This window comes from Anopheles stephensi, chromosome 2, assembly GCF_013141755.1.
Source record: "Anopheles stephensi strain Indian chromosome 2, UCI_ANSTEP_V1.0, whole genome shotgun sequence".
NCBI classification, from domain to species: domain Eukaryota; kingdom Metazoa; phylum Arthropoda; class Insecta; order Diptera; family Culicidae; genus Anopheles; species Anopheles stephensi.
In genome coordinates, this window is record NC_050202.1 from 67352227 (window position 1) to 67371906 (window position 19680).

Consider the following 19680-nt stretch of genomic DNA (forward strand, 5'->3'; position numbering starts at 1 on the left):
TGACATCTAGTGCTTAGAGAGGACCATTGAAGAATGGAAATGGATTAAGTGCTTGCTGAAAGGTGCTGTTGAAAGGGAGAGTGAAACAACACTATTCGTGAACCTTGCCCGTTACACCGGATGTATGCGCCATCATTCATAATCATCAACTTGTACCAACACCGTCAACGATTGTTAGAGCTACTACTACCACTACACCTACTACCGATGCTACCATTTATATTGTTACCGCAAATAATATTTTTGAGGATCATAAGATCTTGAAGACAAACATGAAGTCGTCTTCGGAGATAGACTATACTACACACTTTAAATACTCTCGTTTCTCTCTTCCTCCGATGTTCATCTTTTCCATTTTCCAGTTCTTTTCGGAGTTCTAAACGGTGTTTGCTACGCACCTGACTGCTTCAATAGCTTCTCTGCCTGGACGATTTGAGCCTCCACTGCTTATCTTGCCTGACCTTCCTAGCAGCTAGACGAGTTCGACAGGCAATTAACCGTTTCTTTTTCTGGATCCTCGTTCCCGTTTGGTTAAAAACAAGTTGGAAAAATATTTTTGGCAATATTTGCTACGGGCAGAGTATCTTGCGGCATTGGGACATCCCATCTGTTACGTATTTGTGTATTTTTTCCGTGTCCTCTCCGGATCGGCAGGTGCCATTTTTCGTGGGAACGAATTCTCTTTTGACACAAACTCAAAGAGAGCTGCAAGCGCTTTCCTTCCACTGTAGCAGAAACGCGTGGCGGAGAGAATGGCGTTGATGAGTGTCCGTGATTGAGTACGGAGCACTGCTCGAGCGGGAAATGGGGTTTTCCAACAGGAGCTTTTCAGCAGGCCAGCTGCGAGCACTCTCTCCCTGTTTTTCATCTCAATTTTTCACCCTCACCAGTGATGGTGGGTGAGTGGATCGGGGCGGAAAGAAAAACGTCTCGGTGCGGAGACGTATGGAAAAGAAAAAACGTCGCGTTGCGCAACTGTTTCGATCGACGGCGTGTGTTCTCGTTCCGTACACGCACTCGACCTGCGGGAGGATATGTTGTATCGTGTGTGTGTGTGTGAGTGGCCATCCTATACGCGTGTATGCGCGTGTCGTTGTGTGGAGTGGCCACTCTTTGTCAATGTTAACATTGCTTTTCAAGCACAAATTTTCCGTTTTACATGCCCGTTAATTAAGTATGTGTATGTGTGTAAGCATTATTTCATTACAATTATTTCTTTTCTTTCTTGTGTATTCCCTGTCCACAAATCCTATGTCTCGTAACAGTTGGGGACTACACATCCGCATTTGCAAGCTTTGCACTGCGGTGGTGTGTGAGCGCTAGTTCTATACACTTACAGCTGGTTGTGTCCTTTCCGTGTTTGTCCTTCCCGCTTCCAGCCAGGCATTAGAGTGCATAATGCCTCAGGTAGGTTCCAGCCCGTGACAGTACTGCGGAGTGTGAGAGTCTTGGGCACTGGAAAAAAACGCTATCTGAAAATGAACATTAAAAGATGCAAGAAAATTATTACGCCACTGTTAAGAACTACAACGAATTTGTCGAACGAACTTAATACTTAACCGATTGATTGAAAATGGAATGCCCGGGGAATCAAGCGCGTTACATAATATTGTTCAAGGACATTATCCATATAAGCACAACTTGGCGGATTCAAAAAGGTGGAATTTGTTGAGAAGGTTTGAAAAAATCGTTATGCATCATCATACATGTTGCATCATAAAAACGTCCGTTGAAGTATGTTGCAGTATGTCAAGCATATTACATAACGATGCGGCAACTCCGATGGACTAAGATCCTAATTGGAAGTATTCAAGTGTACATTTTTCCGTTTAAGCTTTTATCATTACCAGATGGTATCGCAAGTTTTGGGAAAGAATACTGGCACAATAATAAGGCCAATATTTTATTAACCAAGCAATACTACTGGGTACATCATATCCCAGGCTCGCTTTATAACGATAAAATATTAATTACTGTGTGACGATACACTCAAACACATCGTTGCCAGTACACGGTGAACAAAAATACCCATTCATGGTGTCAAGTGCTCTAACGCAAATCACTAAACCGACGCACAACAACATTCCAGCAGTAGCAAATCAATCAAAACCCGTACGCTCGCCGAACGATCGGATGCTACGATTCGTTGGACATAGATTGGACCGCGAAACACGAACCATCGGCCGGCGTGTGTGTGTTCATGCAGATGTTCATGCGATTGCACATTCCCACCACATTCGATTATCGAAGCACGTTTTGTTTGATTGTGGGTCAATGATGGTAGCAGAACGGATGGCCATGCGAACGCAAACCGCTCGCTGGTCTAGCCGATGGACACGCTAGATGCGGGTCCGTAGCTTCACATGGAAAGGTTGTTGTTCGTGTACACAACACAACCCAGACAAACAACACATGCGCCAGGTTCGAAAATTTCCATTCTTCATATACATTGTCTACGGTTTTGGAGGACATTGCTGCGCAGAAAACAAAAAGGCGAAACATACAGTTGCTTGGCTATATTTTACTTCTATTCATTTTTCTTGATCTGTACCGGCTGCGTCGTCTGGCTGTGCCAGTCGATCACTGTTTGATTTTGTTTGAGCGTTTGCTAAAAAAAGTCCATCATACTCTCGGTTTCTCGGTTTTCCGTTGAAGGAGATTTACGATTTCATAAATTTTCACATCTATGAATACTTTGAAGATGACAGCGTTTCGTCGGTTCGTCTGTGGGAAGCGGTGTGGGATGTAACACGTCACATTGATGTAAACCTTGCGATTCTAGACATGGCAGCTAGGGGACCCAACTAGCGAGCTGTTGCGGTGGTGTGTACAAGCTGGTGACGCCTTGATGCTAACAAACTGCTCTAAATGGGTATTGCTGTGTTGGAATGTGTTTTTTTTCACCTCCGATGTAATTGAACCAAGGCGACATGAAGCCCTGGGTTCTCCCCCCCAAGACGTGCAATGCGCGATCGAATCAGATTGCACACATCCGCCGGCTGAAGGATGCATACGTTGAGATTTAATTTGAGAGCTTTTTATGGAGCTAGACTACCCTGCCACCGACTCATTTCCATTTTACCCTCGGAGCGGACGATAAAATATCGGGCTTGGCCGATGATCATGATCTGAACTTGATCTTGTTTATCACATTCGCTGTGCGCTGTGGCTCGATGTAGCTTGATTCCCTTGCGCTGTTTGCGCGATGTATTTTTTTTTTGTTTGTAGCCAGGGGAAGGACAGTACTAAACCGCTCGGTAGTTTCCGAGATTAAGTCTTGGCTCATGTTTATTCAAATACAGCTCAAAGAGAGGGTAGCAATAGTTACTCATAAGGGAACAATTGGATGGAAATATCAACGCTTCAATAAATTGTGGTGAAATAGTAGAAGAAACTAATTGGATAGCTAATTATATGAACGACTGAAACTTTTATTCTGTGCTCAAACAATAAGCGATTAGTTCCTCAGCTCTCAATTCTGGTGCAATTTCAAATGCACTTGTTGTTTATAGTAAAGTGGTTAGTCGTTTAAAAGTGTTGTTATTTCCGAACAAACAGCACGTTTACCGGTCAACACCGTAGGGCACCATTTATCGCGCTTTGCTTGTCACGTTTAGCTTTGTCTACACCCCCACTCGCCTCCACCGTCTCACCCCTAACTATCCGACGACCGTTTGAAGTTGTTTGTATATGTACTTTGGGTTGGGCGAGAGAGACAGATGAGATGTGACAGACGCAAATAGTACAAAGCGACGAAACGCAAAGTTGCTTTTATGCTGTATAGGGCAATAAAATGTTACTTTTATAAGTGGGTACGTTTCACTCCATGCTTTGTCCCAACCAGCCACAACGTCGACCCAACTTATCAATAAAATATATTGAGCTATCCAAATAAAACGGCTGGTGTTTTGGTAGCATTTGCCTATGCTTCTTTTTCTCGAAAACTATTCCTGTCCTGTCGCGTTCCCCGCAACTAGTGCCTATGAATGACAAATTGTTCAAATATTGACACACACACTTTGCCCCACTAGCTGCTCTAATGGTGCTTCGCATCGAAACCGGAAGCAACCGGATTGCAACGGAAATAGATTCGCTTCGCTCGTCGGGTTACACGACGTTCTTCGCGCCGGATTGGCGGGTTTCTGTTTGCGTTGAACAGGTTTATTCAAATTTCAGCTTCTCTTATCGCAATCGAATGCGGTGACCGGGTACTTGCCAATCGTCCCCTATTCGGAGCGGGTGGCTCAAACAGCCGTCACGTCGTGGGCTGCACTTTGGCGTGGATAAATGATGAAATGAAGGAAAGAGATTAATTCGGTTGATTGTGTTGAACCTTTGCGGAAAGGTTTCCGGTCGAGAATTGCTTTTTTGTGCTTGCGTCGTTGAATGCTTTCCTGTTACCACTCGGCAAAGCATTTTTGCGCCCGTCCATCTTCTAGCGCTCTCATTTAGAGCCACGGTAACGAAACCACTCAGCCAAGTTTCAGTTTCGTTTTTCTTAATGCAGCATTCTTTTAGCTGCTCGGAGTTTATTGGTACTTCCTCTTGTCGAAGGGGAAGAATCAGATAACGTTGAAAGTGTTGCGACCGGAACTGTGGAGTAGAATGATTGGAAGTGTGCTGATTTGACATTTCGGAAGGGGCTCTCCCAGGGTTTTTGATATTAGTTAGTTTGGGTATTTACATAGTTTATGGGTTTTGCGAAAAGATTTTCCGCTAGCGGCTCTATATACACAGCCCGCCACCCGGGATTTCAAACGGTGAAGTGATCGAGCTCTAATGCTAAATACGGACAGCTTCATAATATCTGCGCTAGTGTCGAATGGTGTGTGTTCAACGTTTTATTAGTGAAACGAAAAATAAACAAACCATCGTACCCTACAACCGTAAGTCGAACAGGTTCAGTTAATCTTAGACCTTAAGACGGATGATGATGATGCGTTGAAATGATGTTTCGCGTATTCATCCTCCTGAAGTATGGACGAGAAGTGGCAAGTAATGGTACGGCGTTGATCATCTGGTTTTTTACTACTTGTCGTGACAGAGCGGTCGATCAACATCAAGCCGTACAACATGCAGCACTCAACAATGTGTGTGCACCACCCGTCCGGCACGGCTTTGGTGAGGTTCGATGTATAAAAACATTCTGCAAAATGTAAATAATCAGTTGATCCCTTCCACACAAAACACGTGGCCATTGATAGATGTGCAAAAAGGAGTTTCAACGTGATGGTAATGTTTCTTTACGCGTTTACTAGAAAATTTTCGATCACTCCTCGCTTTGCTCCGGTTTTTGGGGTTAATACGGAGCACGAACTGAGCCAGGAAACGTAAACAGTAGAAGTTCCCCGAGTGCGGGAAATCTCATCGTCATCATCATCCGGTTTTTTTTGTAAAGATCACAACCACTGAAAATGATCGTGCCCGGCGATAGGCGCTCGTGTCTAGCAAGAGTTTGTACCGGGGAGAAGGTACACGACACTTGCTGAGAAAGTATTCCTTATCAGGATCCCGGTCGTGTGTGTGCTTGTCAAGATTTAGGGCTGCAAAGCGCGAAATCCCATCGTAAATTCATCGCGCAACACGCTTACACGAACGCGCGCCCCTCTCGCTCTGGAACGGCGGCGAACTTAAACTGGGTCGGGTTAGTTTTTTGTGGCATGCTTTGGCACTTGACAACGAATGGTGTGTTTTGATGAACCGGTCTCAGTAAAGGGGGGTTGGTTCAGGAATACTTACCTTCGTTCGCCGTTAGGTAGGGCTGCTCTGGCATGTGTTTGCCGTTTGCATTCACACTCTGCCCCGTTTGCAACAGTTGACGGAATTGTTGATGTTGACAGTGGATCATGCCGGGACGTTTATCAACGTAGATGTTAATGAGTGGAGCGGTTGTTTGCGCATGTCTTATAGTAAGATAGATAGGATTAATATGAAAAACCGGCACAAAGGTGCTAAAACACTTCGGTGGTGCACTAATAACACTGATGTCTGGTAGTTTTCCAGAGATGTAAAAGCAATGCGGGTGTAGCGTATTAGCTTCCCTGTTGTTCCATTCAATTCAGCAGTTTGCTTAAAAATTTTCAAAAAACTATCACATCTGAAAACAACTGGGCGTCTCCATCAAAATAGCTGTATCGTAACGTAAGCTCTAAAATTTGACATTGAAACGCGAAATGAATAAAACTGTTCTTAATAAATCATAACTAAGCAGTACACCATGTGCCGCGCGCAGTAGTCACTTTGCTACGCTATGCTAGAGCCACTCGATGATGCCGTTTATTATTAGAAGAAAAATGACAACAATTTTCTTAGCTCAATTCGACGTGTTCAAGCTGTTTTTTTTTTTTTTAATTTTCATACCGGTCCTCAAGTATTCTAACTGTGCGTTTGGCACCTGGCCAATCAGTCATCAGAGCCTGGTGGAAATATTCATCCAAACTCACACATCACAGCTTCAAACGGAAGGATGATCCGATTTTAAGATGTTGGTCGCATAATACTGTGAGGATTTTGAGGAATAAAATTTCCAACGTAAATTCAAAGTGTCGGAAAACAAATTGAAAACCTCTTCTTTATTTTGAAACCAGCCCGGTGCTGCTGTGTTGATCGTGCTCGGTAGATGGTACCGCTTTATTATTATTTATTTTTTCACTTCGCGTCTGTCGGTCGGAGTTTACGACACTGACCTTAAGCTGATCTTTGGACGTAGTTGTGAAGCGTCCGGTATTGGTGGTTGTATCGCAGTGATGCGCTAGCGTCTTTCAAAACTTACGACACATTCGTATGGTGTGGGAACTAATGAGTGATGTGGTTTAGGTGTTTTCAACGTTGTTTTAAATATTGCGTTAAGAGATGTGGATGATTTGTACTCCATCTAAACGAATCTATTATATAACTATTTAAAGAAAGCTATTTTTACTGGCATTGGCATTGACTTTGTATTTCCACACTATCATTCACACAAATAAATCGATGGACTTTTTCCAATTGTACGCCTGGCTGTGGGTTTTATTGAGACACTTTATTCCCAACAGTGACATCTCAATTCCCAGTGGAACTACAAACTATGAACCGTGCGCCAGTGGAAATAACTTTATTTTATTTAGTCTAGGGTATTGTCTAAGGTCACCGCTCAAAGTTATCCCTGGCAAACGTTTCTGTCCTTTTAGGTATTTACCACACTAGATGGGGGGGAATCGTGATGAGCTTCCAGCAATGTTTGTTCACTTCGATCGAAGCGGGAACGTACTCCACATACATACGGTGTATAATATACATAATTTCCAAACCATGGGAAAATTCGGTGGAAAATTGAGACGATCGAAGCAATTCTCCCGATTATATAACCTGCAAATCGTGACTGCGCATGTCCGCTCTTACAGGCGCAGAGCACGTAGGCTGTATTAGAGGAACGGTTGTTTTTTTTCGTTCCTTCCTGGCGCGATTTGTAATGGGTTCTCTCGGCAAAATCAACCTTCCTTGCGTTTAGCCCGAGAAAACCTTCCGACCTTCCTAACCGAAAAAGTAGAGCAGCTGGTACTGCATAAACACTCGCCAATCTTTTAAGCCGCTCTCCGTCGTGAGTTCCTTTGCGGTGGTAGATCGATGTCAGTTATAATTATTACTTTGCAGCTATTGTCGGAAAAGAGTGTATGTTTGTTTAGAATGCATTTATACATTCAACAAAAATTACCATGCTACGTGTATACCAGCACAATAATGCATGGTCGAATAATAATACCGCATAGCTACTAAAAGCTGAATAGTTGGCGTGGCCCGAAGCTCCCAACAAAAAGTTACATTACGTGACTTCGGTACTCAGCTAAAAATGGAGCAGGAAGAGAGTAATGTCATAGGAAGTGTTTCTACCTTTAACCTTTTCCCAGCAAAAATATCGCACGATATCGAAGAATATATAGCATTTCTCTATTTACAAAACAAAAATAATATTAAGTTCGTTCGCTAATTCGTTGGACAAAATCGGTTGGTTCTTTCAGATCTTTTTTTTTGTAAGCTGCTCACCGAACATATAAGGCTCTCCGATTGTATTATACTCCGTGCATGCATTGTGTGCCATTTCCGTGGTTTATTTATCAATTTATTCTAATATTATTTTTTTGTTTCCATTCCATGTTTTGTTTTGTTTGTATGTTTTCTTATACATAACTTATGCCTGCCTGATTCGTGTCGTCCCCCAACGTATTGCATGCGTCGCGCGGATATCGTGTACCCCTTTGGCCGTATTGATCTCCGCGTATGCTGCTCTGCTGTCTTTTGTGTGTTTGTGCGCTCGACTGATGTTGTTTGTGTGTTGTGTAATTTTGTTTTACCATTTTGCTGTTTATTGTCTTTGCTTTTATCGGACCGACAACATCCAAATTCTTGTCCGGATTGCTAATGCTTATCGTTGCATACAAATGTCCTTTTGTGTATCGTCCAAAAAAAAAAAAATATGCGCACGCAACAATCCAATCAATTCGTTCGTTTTTTGTTTGACATTGTGCCGCTACGAATAAACGAATCTCATAAAAATACCCACACTCATGAATTAAACACACAACCGAACACATCATCATTCATCACCAATCGCATCTGTGCAGACCGGTAGGACGGACTCGTACCGTGTGGCCACGGTGGCCCCACTTAAGGATGACAATCGCACAGCCGATGGCCAGTTCAAGGTAGTACTGACATTATGATTTTTTTTTCTTCAAACAACAACAGGCTTATTATGTTTTACACGCACACGCAAAACACTGGACACATTCACACACACCACACTCAAGTATACTAACATGGAAAACTAATCATTAGTTAAAAGTACTAAATTTTGATATTAATTTAAAACTATCAATTGATACTTTTACTACGCATACCCACTTTTTTAACAAGTTTGACGTATCGCTGTACTTAAAAATGACCTTAATAGTAACAATTTACTTACATCACTTTTCATACCTACACATCAGACGTAACAAAGCTGCGGAAATTGATTGTCTCACCTGCTTTTTTATCCCAGCAAGCGCTAATCCACTTACCTCAATAATATAATTATTGTAATGATGCAATGCTGTACCATCGTATCTATCACAGTCGAAAGGAATCATTTTTCACGTGTGACTTTTTGTATGTTTTCACCCGATTTGGCACCACCCTTGTTGTCGCCAGTTGCAGCGCGCATGGCTTTGCCGAAGAACATTCCGGCAGAACGTTTCGACGACGGTCCAGGCCGTGTGGGGACACTTTGGCCAAACACGATACACATACCAAATGCCACCACGATTGGCAGCTTGCCTAATCTCGAACATGCGCCTGTCCCATGCGTCGTCGATGTTGAAGGGCTTAGGGCTTAGCAGTCAAAAAAGTCATACACATTGCAAATCATGCCGAGCAGTACCGAGAATTGGTGCACGGACAAATGACACCACAGTGCCGTATTCTTTTTATCATGCCGTTACAACAGCATGCGGACAGCCTAATGGCACATAATCCCAACGTATTGGGCATCCATAAATGTGGCGGCGGTACGCTACTTATGTAACGGACATTATACTGCCAATTTTATGGAGTTCCTATGGTCGGCGTATACTAAATTGGTGTCTATTTTTTCGGTGATAATAGATTTTGGGGTGCGGAAGACTAACTTCCTATAATTGGGAGACGTGTGTATGACGTCGGTTCATTATTGACATTTCATTTATCGGGCCACATGGACGTAGTAATGATAGTAATAAACCATTCGCCTAGAAACTGACCTAAACAATTGCCCTACCGAAATACTCGTACGTCACGGTTGACAGACGACTGTTTCATTCGAGGCGAGTCATACAGCAAAATTGAAGCATTTCGTGATGCGCCATGTATTTGTTCGTTCAAACAATCGCCCGTAATTTTTGACTGTTTTTTATCTTTATTTTTTCATGTCGATCTTTTAACTTACTGACTCCACTTATCAATGTCAAATAAAAAAAATATAGAAAAATAATGGCCTGACGTGAAAAAACCTGAAAAATAAAAGATTTTTTTTTATATAAATAATCACTACTTTGTGAAGGTACAGTGCATCAGTGTCATTACTAATTATATTATCATACGTTATTGAGCATAACCAACCATTTACCTCATTTTTTTATTTAATAGACGTTAAAAAATGTAATGTAGCTAAATGTGTTAGTTTAAATGTATTGTTGGCTCCTTTGTCGGTCCTGGTTTTATGCATGTTAGATAGTTCTGGTTTGTTGCATGGGCGTCATAAACAGGTAAGGTTGTGTAATATGTTTGTTACTTTAATAGATCTTTTGTTTCTGGAAGGAAAATGTCTTAAAAGGTCTTTTTGAGTGTCATAGGACACTTGTGAAAACAGCTACTTTAGTCCAAAATCCTTGAGAAAGCACTTGATAGATAACACCAGCATCTATCTATCTCATTCGTGCGATACATCGTACCGTTTGTTGTTGCCTTGCAAAATTCAGTATCTGGATTGCACTACTATCATCTATCAGGTTTATGGAAGCGTCTACCTGACGGCACGTCTAATCTAATTCGCGATGGATAGTTTGCTTTAATCTCTAAACAGTCTTTGCGGACACTTCTTACTCTCGCACTTGTGCGTTGTGTTCCAGTTGTTGGATTCATCGTCGCAGCGAGCGAGCTAGTCTTCAAATGGGTGTAAATATCACTCACAAGTCCTTGAAACAATCGACCGGCGACAGTCACACTTTTCACATACGCAGCTCTACTTGGGAGGGAGTGAAGAGAAGAAGCATTCGGAAAATAACTCTTTTCCATCGAGCCGTACCATGCCGTGCGGGGTAGCGGCTAGCTCGAAACTAGAGCGCTTGTTAGCTGGCCTGCATGCTAGAACAACTATCCATTAACGAACATGTTTGCGTTTGTGATGAGACACCAGGCGCTTTGTGTGTTCGTGTGGTTGGTGCTGTGCACCAGGCGAACATTAAGGCCAGTAGGGATTTTGTTGGCGGGACCAATCCTAGAAATGCAAACACTTTGCAATGCTGCGTGCGTGAGCTGTGTGACGTAATTGTCGAACATCACAGTTCTGATGTTACCTTCTTTTTGTAACCCGACGCCCAAGAGACCATCTGCGAGGCTTAGCTATCGTGCTGAAAGAGCTGAATACATTTTAGACAACATTCGTGTGATTATTTTAACTATATTTCAGTGAGAACAGTATAAAGTCTTCCATCCATAATGCAAGGGAAAACAAGAATACTTTCCTTGTACAATGAGATCTAGTAATCACTGAACGGTTATAGATGTATCTAGTAATACGGTGACAAGGGGCAGTAATCGTAGTAGTGGTTGTAGACGTAAGAGTAATTCAAGCAATTGTAGTTTGATATGGTGTTGGTAAGTGAAGTAGGTCGAATAAATCTATCTGCATACCTAACGGGGGCACCGTACGGATCTGCTTGGTGTTAACAGTTTTTACCAAACGATTTGATTGACACACACTGGTATCTTATCGATCTTACGAGCAACCATCCGGGAAGGGTTATCGAGCACTAATGATGCTTCTCGGACGGTAACGATGAGATACAGAGACTCGGAATCGTTCCGTGCAACGTGTCAGTTGAAGTCCAGTGTCCGAACGAGCAACGAGCATTTCTCGGAGCCCAATCGATTAACAAAATTGCAGTTGCAGTGATATCAGACCGTGGATGCTAATTGTATTTGTATTGTTTTTTTTCCTAAACTCTGCTGCTCCAAATTTAGTCAAGACGCAAAATGCCGCCAAAAAAGAAAACCGATTTAGATGATCTGAAGCAGGAGCTCGACATCGATTACCACAAGATCACACCGGAGGAACTGTACCAGCGACTACAGACACATCCGGAAAATGTAAGTAAACTAAGCTAATATATGTAACGGTTTTAGAAAGAGGTGGTTTTAGGAAGAAGCGATCGTAAATGTTGCGTAAAATATTCTGATAACATGAGCTCTGTTGGAAGATTGTTTTCGATGGCTCGTGGTAATTTGATTTAAGCTTGTCTATTATTGGAAGATATTGAAAACATCTTATGAAAATCATAAAGTAACAAAGGGCATGGGCAGAAAACTTTCTGTTGCCAGTCTCAAAAATGAACATTGCACGATGAGTTAGAAAAACAACCATCTTATCACAATTGTGCCATAAGCTGAGTTTCATCAATCTTAGCTGTCAAACCTATCTTAAATCGTACCGGTTTATGATAGGCTGCAGGTTTGGCCTGGTTGATAGCGGTAGCAAACGTTTTGAACCAGTCAAAAGCGGACAGTAACTTAATTGTTTTGCAACTTGGTACTATCTATCTACCAAGTCGTATTATCACTGTGCGATGTGCATGGGATGACTAAGTGCCAACCTTGCAACATGCATTTGGCATCGCTCCAACTTTCTGCGGTGAAATCTTTATCGCGTTGAGGAAGCGGGATGCTTCCTGTTCATCCCGGTAGTAGCTGTCGGAATAAAATCGTTTTTTAATCTTAAAATTTTCAAATTTTCATGTTTTTTCTCTCAATTTCCCCACAGGGTCTGAGTCACGCAAAAGCCAAGGAGAATTTGGAACGCGATGGACCAAACGCCCTGACCCCACCCAAACAGACGCCCGAATGGGTGAAGTTCTGTAAGAATCTCTTCGGCGGTTTCGCTCTGCTCCTGTGGATCGGTGCCATCCTATGTTTCATCGCTTATTCGATCCAGGCCAGTACCGTCGAGGAACCGGCCGATGATAACCTGTATCTCGGTATCGTGCTGGCCGCTGTCGTGATAGTTACCGGCATTTTCTCATACTACCAGGTAAGTTAAAGTTTCAAATCGAATTCACTCGCTTTCGATTGTCTCCGTATGTCTAATGGTGCTATCGTGTGTCTTTGCAGGAATCGAAAAGTTCGAAAATTATGGAATCGTTCAAGAACATGGTGCCCCAATTCGCTACCGTTCTGCGTGAGGGTGAGAAGCTGACGCTGCGCGCCGAAGACCTGGTCATCGGTGATGTTGTAGAGGTCAAGTTCGGCGATAGGATACCGGCTGATGTTCGCATCATCGAAGCTCGCAACTTCAAGGTAACATTTACTACATACTAACCATGCCGTGGCAATAGTAGACGCAAAGGTCACAAATGGATTGAATGTTGGTGAACGTTTTGTGCCATTCGAAACGCGACCATGACCATCCGTGGTCCGGGGTGCTGCAGCAATGGTGGTGTGGTGCCTCAGTACCACGGCTGCCGGTACAGACCGCGAACGAACTTATCTAGCGTATCCACTCGTCGTTCATTAATAATGAAATTTAATTCCTTTGAATTGAGGCCATTTTTCGTAAGGATGGGATGTTAGGAAAAACAACTGCAGATATGGGTGTTTGTGCGTACGCGACGAAGGCAGGAGAATGGGTGTAGAACTCGGAAGCGGTGGGGTTAGTTGTTCAATTGCGGCATTCGCGAAACGTTCCAATCATGCTAGGAAAGCTATGTGGAACACAAAATAATTGAAGCGATGCTCTCTCGGAAAACAACACTGACACGGTGGAAGGAAGAAGCTGCCACTGTTCAGTCGGCCGCATCGTGCGTGTTTACCGGTGGGGGGTCATTGTGTTGCAGTGGCAGCGAAACCCCGATTGTCGGGTTTTATGATGATTCGTTTTGATTGGTTTCACCGCGCTTTCATCACACCCGGTCGGAACCCTCTCCGATCCATTCCATTCTGACCGTTTGATGTATCGCACATACGAGCACGACCAATCCGACGATCTGCTGAATGAATGAACAGAACCGAAATGAGTTGATTGTGCAACGGGCGGACATACTCAATGCGACCCCGACCGTAGGATGTGGTGGTTTTCATTGAAGCAGGATCCAGCTGTTTAGTACGTAAGAGTGAAGAGGGATGTTGGCCATTGCAAAAGCATTTAAAAAAAAAAACATGTGCTGAATGTTTATTTGCACACCCCTTTCAATTCTGGCGGAATATATGAGACGAGATATATGGCTTCTTTATTTGAGAGGGACCGTAAGACATGCATTTTAAGCACGAGTTGGTTGCATTGCAGTATGTGTGGTAATTAATATCGTGGAGTCATGTATTATTCATAAACGAGAATTATAGACTTACAACTATCTTTCGAACGAATGTAATGCATTATGAAGGGGCCATTACAATCCAATTTGTGACATTTGCTGACATGTGACATGAGCACTTTCAAAATATCACGTGTATAAAACTCTAACATACGTTCTGTTTGATCCCGTGCAGGTGGACAACTCCTCGCTGACTGGTGAATCTGAGCCTCAGTCCCGTGGACCCGATTTTACCCATGAAAACCCGCTGGAAACCAAGAACTTGGCCTTCTTCTCGACCAACGCTGTTGAAGGAACTGCTAAGGGTGTTGTCATCAGCTGCGGTGATCATACCGTGATGGGACGTATTGCCGGTTTGGCCTCGGGTCTGGACACTGGTGAGACTCCGATCGCAAAGGAAATCCACCATTTCATTCATCTGATCACGGGTGTCGCTGTGTTCCTCGGTGTGACGTTCTTCGTCATCGCGTTCATCCTTGGTTATCACTGGCTGGACGCTGTCATCTTCCTGATCGGTATCATTGTCGCCAACGTACCGGAGGGTCTGCTCGCCACCGTCACTGTGTGTCTGACGCTCACTGCCAAGCGTATGGCTTCGAAGAACTGTCTGGTAAAGAATCTGGAAGCCGTAGAGACGCTCGGCTCGACCTCGACCATCTGCTCGGATAAGACCGGTACGCTGACCCAGAACCGGATGACTGTCGCGCATATGTGGTTTGACAATCAGATCATTGAGGCCGATACGACGGAGGATCAGAGCGGTGTGCAGTACGATCGCACTAGCCCCGGTTTCAAGGCACTGTCTCGCATCGCTACACTGTGCAACCGTGCCGAATTCAAGGGAGGCCAAGATGGTGTTCCAATCCTGAAGAAGGAAGTGAGCGGTGACGCCTCGGAAGCTGCTCTGCTGAAGTGTATGGAACTGGCCCTCGGAGACGTGATGAGCATCCGCAAGCGCAACAAGAAGGTGTGCGAAATTCCGTTCAACTCCACCAACAAGTACCAGGTGTCGATCCACGAAACGGAAGACCCTAGCGATCCGCGCTACCTGTTGGTCATGAAGGGCGCCCCGGAGCGTATTTTGGAACGCTGCTCGACCATCTTTATTAACGGCAAGGAGAAGCTGATGGACGAAGAGATGAAGGAAGCGTTCAACAATGCCTACCTGGAACTGGGAGGTCTCGGTGAGCGTGTGCTCGGTTTCTGCGATTTCCTGCTGCCATCGGACAAGTACCCGGTCGGATTCAAGTTCAACTCGGATGACGTCAACTTCCAGGTCGAAAATCTGCGCTTCGTTGGACTGATGTCCATGATTGATCCACCTCGTGCCGCTGTACCGGATGCCGTTGCCAAGTGTCGTTCGGCCGGTATCAAGGTCATCATGGTTACTGGTGATCACCCGATCACTGCCAAGGCCATCGCCAAGTCGGTCGGTATCATCTCGGAAGGCAACGAAACCGTTGAGGATATTGCCCAGCGTTTGAACATCCCGGTGTCGGAGGTGAACCCACGCGAGGCAAAGGCCGCCGTCGTGCACGGTTCGGAACTGCGTGATCTGTCGTCGGACCAGCTGGATGAGATTCTGCGCTACCATACGGAAATTGTGTTCGCACGTACCTCGCCCCAGCAGAAGCTGATCATTGTGGAGGGTTGCCAGCGCATGGGTGCTATTGTCGCTGTAACGGGCGACGGTGTAAACGATTCGCCTGCCCTGAAGAAGGCTGACATTGGTGTTGCTATGGGTATTGCTGGTTCGGATGTGTCGAAGCAGGTACTGTCTTAACTATCGGACATCCTCACGGATGGAATTCTACGATAGACTTTCGACATTTCACTTACACGCATCGTATCGTACCTTGTTACACTTCTTACAGGCTGCTGACATGATTTTGCTCGATGATAACTTTGCTTCGATTGTTACTGGTGTCGAGGAGGGCCGTCTGATTTTCGACAACTTGAAGAAATCGATCGCCTACACGCTGACATCCAACATTCCGGAAATCTCGCCCTTCCTGGCATTCATCTTGTGCGACATTCCGCTACCGCTCGGCACCGTCACTATTCTGTGCATCGATTTGGGCACGGACATGGTAAGTTTGCTCGATTCCACCGTCCTCGTGGCTGTTGGTTCACTTTCTTCCTGCCGCGGTATTGAACGAATTGATCCGCCATAGCGACTCCGTGCGTTGTTTGATAGTGGCAAGATAACCATAAAGTGTTGTAAGTCATCTCAAACACTTTCTGGACGATGGTGGTGATTTATGCACAGGCATCGCCAAAAAACAGGTTTACTTCGGCAGTGCAAAACTACGATAATGGCAGTAACAGCTAATAGAATCGATTTGATTACTTCAGCTTACTTCAGCCCTAAACAACTGTGACACTGTACCTTCCATTCCCAAAAAGGGTTTGCTCCTAAGCGCTCTTTTGGGGATCTGATAGCGTTACTGATTTGTACTGTGCAGCTAAAATTGAGAGATATGTTTAACAATTCTTTCTTTTTTTTGTACATTTTTATTTCTTCGCACAATGTTTGGCTTGGTGTGGGGGTAAAACCTGCAACGGGGTTTCCCATGCCAAAACCATCGTTTCCTCCCCCTATTCTCGAAACCGACGTGCCATACTGTTTTGCTAGGTGCCGGCCATATCGCTGGCCTACGAAGAGTCCGAGTCCGATATTATGAAACGACGGCCTCGTAATCCGTACCAAGACAAGCTGGTGAACGAGAGGTAACCAAGAGTGGTTGCGTAATTATTCTTTAAATCATTTTTTTATACTACAGTCTCTTCATTCTGCTATTATGTTTCTATATTTTTGAAAACAGTAATTTTGATTTCAGTAGTTAATTATTTAGTCAAAAAGCTATCTAGCTGTCACAAAGCTAGTGGAGCGAATTTCTCTATTACTTTCATACTTACTACCTGCTACGTACACCGGTGACCTTTAACGCTGAGGTGTATCCTTTCTTTATCTCACTTTTTCTACTCTATAAATCACACTCTACGCCTCTATCTCTATATTTCTCTTTTTCTCTTCCTCTATTTATACAAATTTTAAATATTAAATATTAACCTCTATCGCTATCAGTATGATTATTATTGCTCTTTTATCGTTTCTACTTCTACCTTTACCTTATACCTATCTTAACTATTTGTAAAGTTATATCGCATTCTAAAACTAGACTGTCACTTGCCAAGTAGTGAACAATGATGCAAGCCAGATGCTAGAGCAGCTCTTGAAATTATTATCTCTCTATGGGTACTAGCTACAGCTATAGGCTAGTTAATTGTTTTGTCCAATTAACAGAAAAACAAAGCAGGTATGTTTGCCGATGAACATATGTAGACATAATTGTGTTTATTTTTGCAAATAGCCAAACACGTCGATGTTTAGTGGAATTTTTTGAAGGGGGAGACCGAAATAGCCTATTCATAGTGCAATGTAAGTTTTTTTTTCGTGCCGTAGAACATCAATATTCGGCACAGTATAAGAACGGAAAGCTGAGCAGCAAAGGTGGATTCCGTGCTGCCATAGATAATACATTATAACTTCATCTTTTTTTGCTCCATTCATACACACCGCTATAATTCCAAACGACCATCTTCGTATCTAGGTACCGGCCATTTCGCTAGCCTACGAACATGCAGAATCCGATATCATGAAACGACCACCGCGTGACCCCTTCAACGATAAACTTGTCAATGAGAGGTTCTTATTTTTATTTTACTTTTTTTATTTTTTAAAAGGGTTTATTTGATAAACTTTCCATACTAAACATTTTTACCCTTGGAATGAACCGCTGCCCAATAACATTAGCGAATCTACCAACAACCCAAACCAACGATGCTTCTAACTTTAAGAGAATGCACCATAAAACTTCAACTAACGAAGCTATGCACCCGGCCCTGATAAAGCAAAGCGCGATTCATTAAGATTCGCATAACCTCTTGATATGCTACATTGGGGGAACTAAATATTTAACGCTGGCGGTAGCCCAGTGTGTGGTGTGAATGCTGCTTAACATTAAGGAAGCATTACATTAACGACTAGTCTATAAGATGGTTAAGATATGATTGGATATAATAGCCCTAAACTTTTGCTAAGCTAAGCAGGAGGATGATACCTTTACAACAGTTCAATCCAATCCGAGGATGCAAACCCAACCTATGCATTCGATGTACACCAAACAAACCAAACTAAAAACCCACTCACTTCTACTACCACACACGAACAACATCATAACAGACCAGCACTCTACTCTATCCTGCAAAACTGTCCTTCGAAATGTCCTGCCAAAGCCCTACTCATTCCAAACAGTCAGCTATCATTCGCGTATTCGCTCACAATCATTCGACTCTGCCATACCGTGCCATTTTCTCCCTTTGCACATTTTCGTACCAAAGTTTTTCTTAAAAGATCCGTTCACAACCATGCATCATGCGTTAAAGAAGTTTGAAAGCAGTTTAACTTCAATACCTTCTCTAGTGTCCAAGCGACGAAAGCTGTCCACCCGTTTTTGTTTTATTTACTTCAAGTGTGTCTCTATGCTTTTGTGAACGTCTTGTTTTGCTTTTGTTTCTGCTCGCCAACTGAAGAACAGACCAAATCCAACCGCGTGTTTCTAGCAAACGTGCAACGTGTCTTCCTGCCGTGCTGGTTCTCTGCCGCAAAGATTTATAAACATGTTAACAACTTTCTATGATGTAACCCGCTTAGTAATCAATCAATCTTTTTCTTCTTCTTTTCTTATCGATCATAACTAATCATGTAATGTGTAACACTATCCTGCAATATCGTCTCGAACCATCATGTCGGCGACCCGCGTTTCTCACAACTACCAACTCGAAAATAATTCCACCCTTCCATCGAAAAAAACCTTTCGATGATGTGTGTTCTGAATACCTTAATTGCATCATCGCATCATCGTATCCTGATAACGTTTTCGGGGCGCCCTATCGTTCCTGTGCGTGTGTGTGTGTATCGTGTTAAAAAAACCACTACAACAACAAAAAACTATTCATTTACAAAACTTCCTGTGAACATTTTGTGTACGTGCGTGTTTTCCAAATCGAAAACACCACCATCATGCGTCATCATTGGCTGGAATCTGCTCATATACCTAACACGATCGATCTACTCTACACACGCGCATCCTGTCGCCCGCTCATCATTTACGTGCACCCGATCCACCCTAAATCACACACTACATCGTCCTTGCGCTATGTTTGTGTGCGTGTACTATCCATGTTCGTATGTCCACTGTGTGTGTGTGTGTGCGATGTACGCAGGTTCCCGCTATCTCACTTGCCTACGAGGAAGCCGAATCCGATATCATGAAACGCCAGCCCCGTAACCCGTTCACTGATAAATTGGTCAACGAAAGGTAATCCATTGCCCCTGGTATCACAAAATGAAGTCAAGCAACTGAAAAGATTTTAAACAAAACAATAAGCAAACCCCCCACCACCACTCACGAAAGCCATACAGCCAGGCGTACACGTGTTTTTCGGCAGGAACACTATTCCTGGCGCGACCCGCGAAGGAATAGGAAGCTGCACAGAGATGTGCGAGTACGCTTGTCAGTTATGCTTTCTTTCTTTT

At 43.6% G+C, this 19680-nt stretch overlaps 1 protein-coding gene across 20 annotated transcripts in view; it reads left to right on the forward strand.

The window, feature by feature from the left end:
- The window catches only part of LOC118504398 (sodium/potassium-transporting ATPase subunit alpha), a 69892-nt gene that overhangs the window by 33185 nt on the left and 17027 nt on the right, over positions 1-19680 (forward strand). For 5 of the 20 annotated variants that reach the window (XM_036038815.1, XM_036038809.1, XM_036038810.1 and 2 more), the window contains exons 2-7: positions 11737-11862; positions 12533-12799; positions 12880-13065; positions 14254-15849; positions 15953-16168; positions 17693-17787. In XM_036038815.1, the coding sequence (XP_035894708.1) occupies positions 11749-11862; positions 12533-12799; positions 12880-13065; positions 14254-15849; positions 15953-16168; positions 17693-17787 (2474 nt within the window). In that variant the 5' untranslated portion in view covers positions 11737-11748. Of the gene's footprint in view, positions 1-103; positions 123-1265; positions 1408-8600; positions 8682-11736; positions 11863-12532; positions 12800-12879; positions 13066-14253; positions 15850-15952; positions 16169-16713; positions 16809-17692; positions 17788-19367; positions 19463-19680 lie in introns of those variants that run through there. The other 15 variants (XM_036038822.1, XM_036038819.1, XM_036038823.1 and 12 more) reach the window with 9 other exon arrangements.